This window comes from Telopea speciosissima, chromosome 10, assembly GCF_018873765.1.
Source record: "Telopea speciosissima isolate NSW1024214 ecotype Mountain lineage chromosome 10, Tspe_v1, whole genome shotgun sequence".
NCBI classification, from domain to species: Eukaryota; Viridiplantae; Streptophyta; class Magnoliopsida; order Proteales; family Proteaceae; genus Telopea; species Telopea speciosissima.
In genome coordinates, this window is record NC_057925.1 from 57,529,023 (window position 1) to 57,542,705 (window position 13,683).

General features: G+C 40.6%; 1 protein-coding gene across 3 annotated transcripts in view; it reads right to left on the minus strand.

Annotated features, from left to right (window-relative positions):
• LOC122642458 (protein SEMI-ROLLED LEAF 2-like) overlaps positions 1-13,683 on the minus strand; it is a 96,256-nt gene that overhangs the window by 35,759 nt on the left and 46,814 nt on the right. For 2 of the 3 annotated variants that reach the window (XM_043835943.1, XM_043835941.1), the window contains exons 8-13: positions 9,730-9,884; positions 9,438-9,634; positions 8,981-9,273; positions 8,631-8,780; positions 8,104-8,535; positions 7,841-7,990 (exon numbers count right to left, since the gene is read on the minus strand). In XM_043835943.1, the coding sequence (XP_043691878.1) occupies positions 7,841-7,990; positions 8,104-8,535; positions 8,631-8,780; positions 8,981-9,273; positions 9,438-9,634; positions 9,730-9,884 (1,377 nt within the window). The remainder of the gene's footprint in view (positions 1-7,840; positions 7,991-8,103; positions 8,536-8,630; positions 8,781-8,980; positions 9,274-9,437; positions 9,635-9,729; positions 9,885-13,683) is intronic. The other variant, XM_043835942.1, reaches the window with a different exon arrangement.

A 13,683-nucleotide genomic window follows, 5' to 3' on the forward strand; every position in this document is an offset into this window, starting at 1 on the left:
TGTCTCAGATAGAACTTGTAACTCCAGTTGGTATTAGTCCCAAAGATTAGTTCATGACTGGGATTAGTCCCAACTCCCAATATTAGGATTTGGGAGACAGCAGGGAATGAAAGAAAACAACGAGGATTATTTTGAATCTATAGAATGATTTTGGTACTGTGGTACAGTAACTACATTACACTTAACACTAGAATCTCTTTTTGATAAGAATGCAACCCAAGCAAAGATTTAAAAGATACAAAAGCCTGGATCAGCCAATCCGGTCCAATATCAGCCAATCTTTGAGGAAGTGTAGACACCTCATTTTGTCACTCCAGAGGTCGCTTGGATGATTATGGGTATATCCCTTGAGACTGACAAACTTAGTATCTATGGATTTAGAAGTTTTTTTTATGCTCCCTAACAAGTCCACCAAATCGTTCATGCAAAATTACCTAAATACCCTTGAAGAGGAAAACATGATAATAAGTGGTTATCAATCCTATAAGTTCCCTGAGGCGCCTGAATAATGTATATTTCACCATACCCAAATTTGGTACGAAAATGAACTCATTTGCCCCTTCATTGGGAGAAGATTCTATCTCTAACAAATGGAACCCACACTGGAGGCAGTCCATGCTGACCAATACTGTCTCCGATTTCATACCAAAATGTAGTATGCAAAATTAGGAGAAAAATGGTTTTTGAATCGCTTAATTCGGACATACGGATAAAAAATTATGAGCATTGGACATTCCAAACTAACCCTGGATGGGCTAAACTCAGTCCAGTTCACTTTGGAACTAACCCGATCCAAAATAGAACCAGAAAAAGTGGCATAGAATGTACAATCGACATCCAAACTAGAGGTCAACAGTTAAACAGCCCAAACCGACATCAAGTTGACCTAGTATCGACATTGAAGAGCCATTTGATATTATCGAGCAGAATCCTTTGAATATCGACATGCAACTGACAATGAAAATTCTTTGGTCGATAGTATAAGCCCCTCCACTCGATGTCGAATTATATTCTTCGATACCACCTCGATTTCGGCTAACCTTGGATCGATGTCGGAAGAAACCAGGAAAGTGGCAGATTGAAGTATGACTCGATCTTCAAGGTTGATGAGTGTGCTGCAAAGAAAAGCTGTGTCTGCATATCAGTTTGATTCAAGATTCATTTTGGAGAACTTACACTGGGATTTAGTTCTTGGTCAAAACATGAAATTTTTGCCCTCTGAGTCCTCTTACGTAGGAAAAAGAATCGGGTCAAACAGAAGTCAGACGAGAATATTATGGCCGTTTTCGTGAAGATGCGCGGCAGCCAGTGTTAATGTCGACCAGGACCATTTGAATGTCGGTTTCTACGAATTTGAAGTGCATCTAACCTTCATATTTGATGGTTTTGATTCCTATCATGTATGGGAACCAATTTGGAAGCTATGAACTTGTTTATGGACATTCTTAGGCCCCAAGAAACACATCTTTGGTAACAAAACACTTACTTTAACCTCATTGGTCAAGATTGTTGGTAAAACCTACACCATTGATGCAAATTCACTTGGGAAATTCCCCATAGATGATTCGGATCCAAAAAATGATCCATGGACTTGTTTAAGAGCATGTACACTCCATTAAATCTATAAATACACTACCTTCCACGTTGAGGGGGATCCTTCTCTAGTTTCTCCATACAAAACTTTAGTTTTCGAACTTGAAATATGCTAGAGAGAGAAGTTTGCAACCCTAACACTTGGGTGATTATTGTGGACGAATTTGAGCCTTCTCACTAAGTCAACCCCCAACCTATCATCTTTGAAGTTCTTTAGTTAGGTGAGATTTCCTTCTCCTCTAATCATTTCATTTACATCTTCATTGTTTTTCTTTTCTTCTTTTTGTTTTGTGCATTCTAATAGAGGGTGTGTGATCCTAGGATCTGGCTCTCCTCCAGCCGTGGTGAGAGCTGGAGGGTCCAATGCTCAAAACCTCCCCCCCCCCCAAATAGGGGAGTTAGTTATTTCACAGTGGGACCCACATGTGAAATGATCAGCCCACCCCTGTTTTTGCTGTGTTTTTGTTGGGCTGGACCCTCCAGCTCCCACCACGGCTGAAGGAAATCCATTTCTGTGATCCTACTTCTTTAAGTAGTGGTCACACACTCCATCTTTTATTTTTTTAATCCCCATTTTTTTTGGATGAATAAATAAATTCATTACCAAAGGAAAGGAAAGGGGGGGGGGGGGGGGGGAGAGCGTACAAAGGCACAAAGCCACAAACAAATTACAAGGCCCTACCTGAGAGGAGGCTAGGCCTGTAAAAATCAAAAGGCCACATGGGCATAAAGACAGAGAAGGAAGCCCAAGAAAATACAAAAGCCCACAAGAGTAAAGAAGCCCAAAAGAAAGAGAAGGGCAGCCAAGTCAATTCTAGGTAGGGAACCACAAACCCTAAACCAACTATCTCAACACAACATCGACCAGCCGCCAAGACGAGAGTCGGAGCATCACCAGCAAACAAACAGCCGCAGCAAAGGGGCGCTGGTCTAGCGGAGAACCAAGACCAAGCGGGCAGTAAGCAAAGCGGAGGAGACAGCCACGTCGAAGAGGCACCAATCTTGCAGAGGGCAATGGTGAAGCGGTTGCCAGCCGAGCATAGCTTGCAGAGGGCAACTATGCAGCTGGCAGTAACACGGCATTAGTCGAGCGAGCCAAGCGGATCAGACAGAAGACTGACAGAGAGGGGCCTATGGCCAAGCAGCTGTAGTCCAAGCGGGCTGGCGACCAAACTACAACTGAGAGCGTCGGCGATGCAAGATGACTGGCGAGGGAGAAGGCAAATGGGGCTGGAAGAGAAGAGACGGGCCAACAGACCAAGTGAGGAAGGCAGCCAGCGAGGGAGGTGACCCAACAAAGTGAGTGGTTGTCGGAGACGAAAGCCAATCGAAGCATCGCGACCAGGCAGGAGAGTCCTCAACAAGGCTGGATACAAACCTAGTGGGAGGGGACTTGCGAGGCAGCAAACCAGACAAGGCAGATGACCACGAAAACAACAAACCAAGAGGTTGTCAACAAGCATGACTGCAGACTGAGAAGACCAGGCTCCAAATCCTGAAGAAGAAGAGGAGAGAGAGGAGGAGGAAGAAAGGGATAGAAGGAAGTAGAAGGAGAAGGGGGAAGGAGGAGCTCAACCTGACTGCCATACTCCAAAACCTGAAGAAGAAGAGGAAAAAGAAAAAGGAGGAAGAAAGGTAGGGCGAGAGGGGAGGAGAACGAGAGAAGGAGAAGGGAGGAAGAAGGGGGGAGGAGCAGCCTGGCCGTGAGGCCGGGCTGCTCCTTAGAGGCGGCGTTAGGTTTTGTTTGCTGTCGTTAGGGCTTTTTCTTCTCTGGTTAGGTGCCACTTAAAATTGTGTGAAGGATGAAACGAGATGTCATTTCATCCCCATTTTATTTGTAGCTTTTGGGTCTTTAAATTATGAACGACGATTTCACTCTTCTCTTCATAGGATAGGCTTCCTTATTTTTTTATCTACTATATTTATGTTGTATGTTTAGACCTATGTTTTCTCCTTATTTTTCATGGTGATTCTATAATAATTACCACCTTCAATGCTCTATTTTGGTGCACTATGATCACCTTGTGGATAAATCTTAATTCTCCTTTAGAATAGATTTTCTTCTTCTTCATATATTCTATGCTATGGTAGTTTATGCTGTCTTAGATTTTGTGTGTTCAAATCTTACCTTTCTCTTACTTAGTCTCATAGTTGTCACGGCGTCACGGCGATCCAAGTCGGTGGAAGGGTGTCACGTCGATATATCGACATGTCGCCCGCCATGGCGTTGCCATGGCGAGCATGTCGACCATGTTTAATTTTTTATTTTCTGTATTTTTAATGTCATTTAGTATGTTATAATATATGTCCTATAACATCAAAAATCAACATGAAAGTGTACTACACTACTACTAGTATACTATGCCACTATGGTTTAATTCATGAAAGTGTAACTAATATCCATTAGTGTATATGAAAGTATGAAAAATTGAAAATATAGATTAACCTGTCAAAATATCGACCGATATGCCAACATATCGTGGTATGGCGTCCATGGCGACGCCATGGCGTCGCCATGGAAGCCATATCGAACGATATATTTACATCCACCATGGCGTAGCTCGATATGCCACCTCTCCCAGCGCCATGACAACTATGCTTAGTCTTATGATAATCTCCATATTGATTGGTGACTCTTAATGATGTGATACAATATATAGCGTGATCTCATGGAATTGTTTTCTATGTCATCTCCCAATATTTTTGCTTTATACATTATGCATCCATGTAGTTTGAGTTCTTATCTTGCACTAATTGAGTATGTTTTCCTATGTTTTTAGGTCATGATTTCCATGCTTCATTGATCATATGTGGCTAGCATGTCCATGTTTAGTTTCTTTTATCTTATGATGATTTGTATGCTTTGTGATTTCTCCCAATGTTATAACATGATGATGATCTATGGATAGTTGTTTACATCCCCATATTTGGTGTTATTATAGCCTCTTGCATACATGCATGTACTTTGGGCATTCTCTTTAGCTTTTATCTATGTTTTCTCTTGTTTAGATCTAGGTCCTTTTGCATCTCTTTAATGTGTCATTAGTTTTTCTCATGTCTCCATGCATCATCATATGTGTCTTTGCATGTTTTCTCTATTTTTATGGTTATCACGGTTAGAGTAGGTGTTTTATCGGTGTATTTCCAAGATTCAACTTTGCTCCATGCTTTAAATCCATTTTTTTACATTTTAATCATGTTTTCACCATTATCTTGCTTTCTAAAGGTTTTTCCTATTTTTAATTACTTCTTAGGATTTTTCTAGGTTTTCTCTAGGTTTGCATTAGCCTAAAGGTGTTTTCATATTTTTCATTGATTTGCTTTGTGTGTAGATTCATGCATGCTTTCCCTATTTAGCTACATTGCTTAGGGTTTTAGCCATGTTTTCATTAGCATCTTTGCATTCTCAAGGTATCCCCTTCATTTACCATTAGTTCATGCATCCTAGTTTAGACCATAGTTCAAGAACTCGCGAGATCTCGGCGAGTTTCTCGATTTTTTGAGAAACCGAGACAAGTTGGAATACGATATAAAATAGTACAAGATCTCAAAGATATCGGCGAGATCTCGGGTCAAGATCTTGGGTTGACCCAGAAAATGACCCATCTACTAGTTTATTTACTTACCTAACTCGACATATCTCGGTCAAGTTCTGTCCAAAGCTCCCAAAACTACTCTCTTCTTCCCTATTTGAAGCTCCTTCTTCATTTTACCTGTGGATTTCAAGACTTGAACTTCGGGAGAGGTAATTCAGCTGCCCATTTGAAAATGACCCATCTCGGGTTGACCCAGAAAATGACCCATCTACTAGTTTATTTAATTACCTAACTCGACATATCTCGGTCAAGTTCTGTCCAAAGCTCCCAAAACTACTCTCTTCTTCCCTATTTGAAGCTCTTTCTTCATTTTACCTGTGGATTTCAAGACTTGAACTTCGGGAGAGGTAATTCAGCTGCCCATTTGAAGATTCAACTACACATCTTCAAGATTCATCACAAATTTGAAGGATTTTTCAAAGGTAAACTATTTTTCCCCAAATCTATTTTTTTCAAAAAAAATTGTTAAATCAATGGTAGATTCATGTCATTTTAAGATATGTTACATAACTTTGGACAATCTATCACTTGATGGAGTCCAATATTCCCAATCCCAAACCAACAATACCCATACATGCCTCAATATGACAGTAGCAGTGGATCTCACGCCTCATGGCCACCGCCTCCCATGTACCCTAGGATAGAGGACTTGGAATATGTTGATGACAACACTTATATGAGTGTTGTGGCAAACTATGTGCAAAACTACAGCAACACTATGACATGGGAATTCTATGTGGATCGTATTGGGACTGATTACATTAACATATCACATTTTATGTAATATTTGTTTAAAGATTGATGTATTGTACACTTTAACATTTCTAATGCTTATTTAAGTTGTTTTACATTAATTGAATGTTTTGATTGCTTTCTATTACTAAATTGTGTAGAGTAGGGTATTTTAGTACGTCGTCGCCACCAACCTATGGTCCGAAGTGAAACTCATATTTGGACTTTGTTTTCGTAAAATCTGATAGTGTCATTGTGTTTAAATGCCCTAAAATAGACTGGATACCAAGTTTCAGACTCAAACTAGGTCTAAAACCCACTGAGTTGAGACTTGGAATCAGAAAAAAAAAAAATTGCACCAACTCAGCGAGATCTCGACTCTCGAGTTTTATTACCTTGGTTTAGAACTTGCATATTTAGGATTAGTTTCTTCATGCATTGTTGATTCCAATTTTGGCATATCATTCGTTTACATTATGTAAACTAACCATGCAACTAAACACTTCAGGTGTGTTTTTCTCAACTCCCTCTTTATTTTAATTTCATGTATACTAATCATTGTCTTGTAGCCAAACCTTCAGGTATGTTTCTAAAACTCACATTTATACTTTTACCTTCATTTTTACCCTTTCTTGTACTATACATTCCTTTCACAAAGCATGTTATACCATTGCGGCATTGCCTAGCCAAGTAATAGGAAGACCAACTTGACCGGGAGGACTGGGGTGCCTAATACCTTCTCCGGATAGTAATTTGAACCGACCAATGGACCGATCAGTCGCCAAAGGGCATTATAAGAGATCATTTCTTATATTATGAGTCCTAGACCCTAACAATCTAGGTGGCAACTCCGACATTCAATTCACCTCTCTCTTCTCCCTAAAGATGGATGAGGTGGAGAACACATGGCGATCCCTTGCCATGTCATTTTCCTCACAGGAAGATCGGTAGATATCATCTGTATTGGCTGGATCAGTAGCTGCAATCTTGATACGAATCAGGTGATCGGGCTGATCTGATCCCAATTTTTGAAATATTGAAACCAATGCTCAAGATATCAGATTTGAAATGTTCAAATGAGTCCCATATTATCCTGATCTGATCTATAACACATCAACTGATCCTTTGACCAGATCATACAGTCCATTCTGCATCAAATCATTCAGCATGATATATGATAGAACTGGTCCCAGCCAATACTGATCCAGCAGAATCGTCTGTCTTTGATCCCTTGAATTGCAAATTGTTGAGGTTTGGTGTCTTGACTTCTGATGATTGGACTGTTTTGTGGAGCCTCCATGGGTCATGTGTTGGACCCATTTCGGACTACCGTGGGCTTCGGAGGGGGTTCGGGGGCGGCAGCTCCCTAGGAAAAATTTTGGGGATTATTTTTGTAACTTCGTCCCTATATTTTGTTGCCCCGTTTTCGTAGTTGCTTGGGGTATTTAGGGTTAAGTATTGTAGGGGAGGCTTAAGCCGAAAACACTCTGTATTCCCGTTTAATCCATCGATCGAAGAAGAAACATCATCCCCGTGGACGTAGGTACATTGGCCGAATCACGTAAATCGCTTTGTTTGTGTGTGTGTGTGTGTGTGTGTGTGTTCTTCCATTATTGCTATCATTTGCAGGTTCCGCAAAACAACACAAACCTGCTCCATTATCTGCTGCTTTTGTTTCAGTGTATTATTGATTTACTGAGTTTCTGCATGAGTTATTTCATTTGATTTAGGTTTCAGACCAATTAGTAGGAAATGAACAATAGAAGACCAGAAAAAACAAAGTGAATGCACCAAACAGTTAAATATAAGCATTTTTAGGAAGAAACTTTTAAGTAAAATGGATTAAAGATATAAAAAGGCTAAATTCCATAAGAATTTACTCTTTAAAAGTGGCAATCCAACAGGAACTCCAGCATTACCTTTGCTCGAGAAAACAACAACACCAAACTGTAAGTATGAGCAATTGCTTCATAGTTCTCAGGTGTGTTTTCAGGAGAAACTGACTGTGCCCAAAGTGATGAAAGCAGAAGAGTTATTTGGCGACTGCTCAGTCGAAGGCAAATTGGGTCCTGAGTTGTAGTAAACAGAAAGGTGGTTATGACAGGTGATGGTGAAGCAAAAGAATTAGGGACTATACATGAATACAAAATAATGAAACAGAAGAGACGTCAAAGCCACGTACTGGTTCCTTATTTGAACTGCTAATAGCTTTTTCCTCCGTAGTTAGAGGTGCAGGGGAGCCTTTCATACTATATACTCGACTGTAGGATGACTTCAATCTGTGCAGCATCACATCATTATTGATTTTTTGTTGCCCTTCATCAACAACCTTGTCTGTAGCATCTGGTTCAGAAATTTCTTGTAAGGAATATTTCTCCTTCCACAGCTTCTCAAAAAGAGCAGCTGAAGAAGAAAAGACAGAAACTGTTCTCGAGAGTGTCCTTTGTAAACCATTGTGTTTAGACATGTCGGGAGAAGCTGAGCAAGGACGAGGGCAAACAGAAGATGGGACAAGAACAACAGAAAAGATACGGTGAGCTCCAACCCGTGTTTCTCTGTCTGGATAAACCATAGCTCGTAGCAATTGATGAAATAATGCCTCAGGGAATGCCTGCTAGTTGAAATGAATTTCAGATTCCAGGCTGGCAATAAAGCACAGAGCATAACCAGAAATGGATAAATAACTGAATAATGAAAAAATTTCCTTGCCTTGTTTTGATATGATAAATTTGGTATAAATGAAACTACTTGGGCAGTACGATAAAGCGCAGAAATTGTAGTTCTCGCAATAATAGTAATTGTTGAGATTTTCTCCAACATCACAGCCATTATGTCAAGAACAGGGCCTGCATCTCCAACCTGATACCAATGCCAGATCCATCATGCATCATTATAAATTCATCTAGAGTAGCAATTTTCTGCATAAATTCTAGATTTTCTCTATCTAATTACTTGGAATGGAAACACATCCAAATGGCTATGCAGTAGAAGCTCTGACTTATAGCCCAAGCTTCTAAAAGGCCTAAAATATTATTTGAGTACATAAAATTAATCACCACCTTGTTTGTAACTTGCACAAGACACTCATCTACTGCGGCTTGAAAATTTCTGTTCCAATTAATAACTTCTGCTCCCAGGTTTGAATCATCAAGTGAGCCATGTATGCTTCTCCGCAAATGCCTTATGAGATCGCTTACAGCACCAATTATTGCTACAAAGGACTGAACAGTTGACTGTTGAGCAAGGATAGTAGTAACCTTTACAACGTTTATCTGCATGTCTGTTTCTTTAATGACACTCTTGTGATCAAGGTGCTTTATTAAGATAGATAACAATAAGTATGTGTTCTGGCCTGCAAGTCAAGCAACAAAACAATAAAAAAAGAGTGAGTCTTAGCATTGAGACCACCACAAAAAAAGGAGCAGAAAAGCAATGCTTGTGAGAAAGATATGACTAAATCAAAAGAAATTGTAAACGAAGAGGGGTAAAAGAGAATATTAGAATAAAATTATATACCATAGTTTTCCAGTAAGTGCTGGATATCCAATAAGACATTAAGAGCAAGCCCATCTTCAGCAGACCAACGGTTGCTATTATCAAAATAGCGAAACATGGATTCCAAGACACGCCGCATGGTTGTTGCCTCCTTAGCTAGCTTGGCCATGTTGTGGAGGCAAACTCTGGACCAAATCTGGGGGTTCTTGGAATCTTCCCTGATGAAAGTTACCAAAAGAAATTTGACAATGCATAGTTAGCAGCCTGAGAAAATGCATGTTCAATCATAAAATCATTGGTCAAGAATAAGTACATGCTCAAATGTACTTCGCCTTTGTCATTCAAAATACTCCTCCAAGAAGCCATGGCATCTTCTTGCACCCAATGATTTTGGGCCCCTTGCTTCTCGCTGAGATCCTCCAGCTTTTTCTTGGGACCGCCATAATTTTCCAAAACTACTGAAACAACCTGTCAAGATAAAGGATAGCAAATCTTCAAGAATAAAAAATAGCATAAGGTCCTCAAAGAATCAATTAAAAAAACAAAGAAAGAAAGGAAAAGGACATAGAAGAGGGTCACTCAATACAGACCTATGTCATCATTATCAATTCCCATAAATATAACAAGGGTACCAAGTATATATATATATATATATATATCCCATAAATATAACAAGGGTACCAAGTATATATATATATATATATAATTATATATATATGTTAACAGATTAGAATTAGGCTGAATGCTTGGATGATTAATTCATCCCAAGCACATCTTTATTTATAATCATAATGAAACAATAAAAATAATTACATGAGCAATGTGGGACTAAACCACATACAAGAAACAAATAACAACAAAGGGAAAAAGGTCCAGAATACCCCCACAGTATTCTGGCCCATATATCTAACACTCCCCCTCAAGTTGGAGCATATATATCATGTATGCCCAACTTGACTAAGATAGGATGAAACAGCTTGCTACTAAGTCCCTTAGTGAACACATCAGCCAGTTGATCAGTAGACTTCACAAAGGGAACACAAATGAGGCCGGCTTCAAGCTTCTCCTTGACGAAATGTCGGTCAACCTCCACGTGTTTAGAACGATCATGCTAGATAGGGTTATGAGCAATGCTAATGGCAGCTTTATTGTCACAATAAAGAATCATGGGAAGATGGACAGCAACACCGATATCCTGCAATAATCCTCTAAGCCACAGAAGTTCACAAATGTCTTGTGCCATTGCACGAAACTCGGCTTCAGCACTGGACCTTGCCACAACATTCTGCTTTTTGCTACGCCATGTGACAAGGTTCCCACCCACAAAGGAACAATAGCCAGAAATAGATTTCTTGTCAGTAGAACCAGCCCAATCGGCATCAGTATAAGCTTCAATCTTAAGGTGACCATTGGGAGATAGAAGGATTCCCTTTCCTGGAGCAGACTTCAAATACCTCAAAATACGATGGACTGCATCCATATGAGAGGAATAAGGATCATGCATGAACTGGCTCACCAAACTTACAGCAACTGCTATGTCAGGTCGTGTGTGAGAAAGGTAGATTAGTTTGCCCACTAACCGCTGATAACCACCCTTGTCAATAGGCTCACCCTCTTTCTCCCTAAGTTTTGTAGTAGCTTCCATAAGAGTATTTGAAGGATGACAACCTAGCAGCCCTTTCTCAGTCAATAGATCAAGGACATATTTTCTTTGAGAAAGAAAGATGCCCTTTGAAGATCGAGCAACTTCTATCCCTAGAAAATATTTTAGAGGGCCAAGATCTTTGACCTCAAACTCACGGCCAAGGAGAAGCTTCAATTCCCTGATAGCAGCACCATCATTACCAATGACCACAATATCATCCACATAGACTATAAGATGAGTAACCTTGTCACCAACTCGTCTAATAAACAAAGTGTGATCAGCATTGCTTTGCTTATAACCTGCTGAAATCATAGCCTTATGAAATCTACCAAACCAGGCCCTAGGTGACTGCTTCAACCCATAAAGAGCACGCTTCAATTTACCGACCCTACCCCTAGTCTTGTCATCAGAGAAGCCTGGTGGAATGTCCATATATTCCTCCTCCTCAAGCTCCCCATGGAGGAAGGCATTCTTTACATCTAACTGCTGAAGTTCCCACCCAAGATTTGCAGCACAAGATAATAACACCCTGATAGTATTGAGCTTTGCCACTGGTGCAAAGGTCTCCTGATAGTCAACTCCATAAGTCTGAGTGAACCCCTTTGCAACCAGACGTGCCTTATACCGATCCACTGAACCATCAGCCTTCTGTTTGACCACGAAAACCCATTTACATCCCACTGGTTTTTTCCCTGGAGGAAGAGCCACAAGATCCCACATATTATTTTTGTGTAGTGCTCTCATTTCTTCCAACATTGCTGCCTTCCACTTTCCATCTGTAGATGCTTCCTGCCAATTTTTAGGAAACGAGACAGAGGAAAGAGAACATACAAAAAGCACGAAAAGGAGGAGAAAGAGAGCTATAAGAAACAAAATGAGATATGGGATGTAAAGTGCAAGTCCTAGTACCTTTACGATGAGCAATAGGTAGGTCGGAAGAAGAGGGATTACCAGGAGATGAGGGATCCGGGTCTGGAGCAGGCAATTGGATGGGTACTGGTGCTACAGTGGGTTGCAGCTGCCCTCTGTTGGATCTGCCCCTTGTATAGGTGAGTATGTTGGAGTTGGCAATTCTCTTCTGAAATTCACCAATAGTTCTCTGGACTGGAGTCAGTTCCCCCTGGATAGGAACATTAACAACACTATTTTCTATGGTCTCCCCCTGGAAAGGATTCCCATCAAGTGAGGGAGGAACAGCCAGAGGATGTTGGGCATTAACCAAAGTAGGATGGGCACCATTTAAAGTAGGATGGGCAGCATCCAAAGGAGGCTGGGCAGCAGCCGTGGGTGGTAAAGAAGGTTGAGCAGCAGCCAGAGGAACCTCAAGTAGAGGAATCTCAAAACACACATCTTCACTAGAACTCTCCCCCTGAAGAGGTGGCGAAGAATAATAAGAAAGGGACTCATGGAAAATAACATCCATACTAACCATGGTACGGTGGGAAGGGGGATGGTAACACTTATAACCTTTCTGGGTTGGAGAATAACCCAAGAAAATACAACGAAGCCCCCGAGGGTCAAGTTTGTCTGGAGATTTGGTATCTCTAGCATAACACACACAACTAAACACCTTGGGAGGCACAATAAATGAGGAATTTCCCATTAAAATATCAGAGGGGCTACGGGAGTTAAGAACCCGAGAGGGTAGCCTATTGATGAGATAGGCCGCAGTGAGAACCGCATCCCCCCAATATTGAGATGGGACATTCTTCACAAACATCAAAGCCCTAGCCATCTCTAACAAGTGGTGATTTTTCCTTTCTGCCACACCATTCTAGACAGGGGTATCAACACAACTAGTTTGATGAATGATGCCATGATCAGCCAAATATTTTTAAAATTATGATTCTGCATACTCTATTCCATTATCACTTCTCAATACTTTGAGAGTAGCCTGGAACTGAGTTTGGATCATTTTATGAAAGTGCTGAAAACATGAGAAAACCTGATTTTTTGTGTGCAAAAGATACACCTAAGTGTTCCTAGAATGACAATCAATGAAAGAGACAAACCAACGATGACCAAAAATAGATGTTTTACGACTAGGGCCCCAAACATCAAAATGCACCAATTGAAAATAAGAAGAACTCCTTTTATTTGAAATTGGATAAGTTGAACGTGTCTGTTTGGCCAGAACACAAGCCTCACAAAAAAAGTCATCCTTAGTACGAAGGGTGACCAAACTAGGAAATAAATGAGCTAAAATTCCTAAAGGGGGGGTGACCTAACCTAGAGTGCCACTGGTAGAGTTCAGAAGAGACCATGGAGTTCTGGTGTAGCGGAGAAGGCAATGGTGGTGGAGAGAAGCGACCGTCATCAAGCAGGTACAGCCCACCGTGCACTTTACCCAATCCAATCGTCTTCCCAGATTCCAGATCCTGAAACACACAATGAGAAGGAAAGAAAGTTACTTTGCAGTTAAGATCACAAGTAATACTACTAATTGAAAGACGGTTAGTAGTAAAGTTAGGAATGTGCAAAACAGAAGACAAGGGAAGAGAGGAAGTGCAGTTAATGTTTCCTTTTCCAGATATGGAAGAAAGGGAACCATCAGCCACAATGACCTTGTCTTTCCCAGAAGTGGGAGAATATCTGTGAAACAAACCAGAGGAACCGGTCATA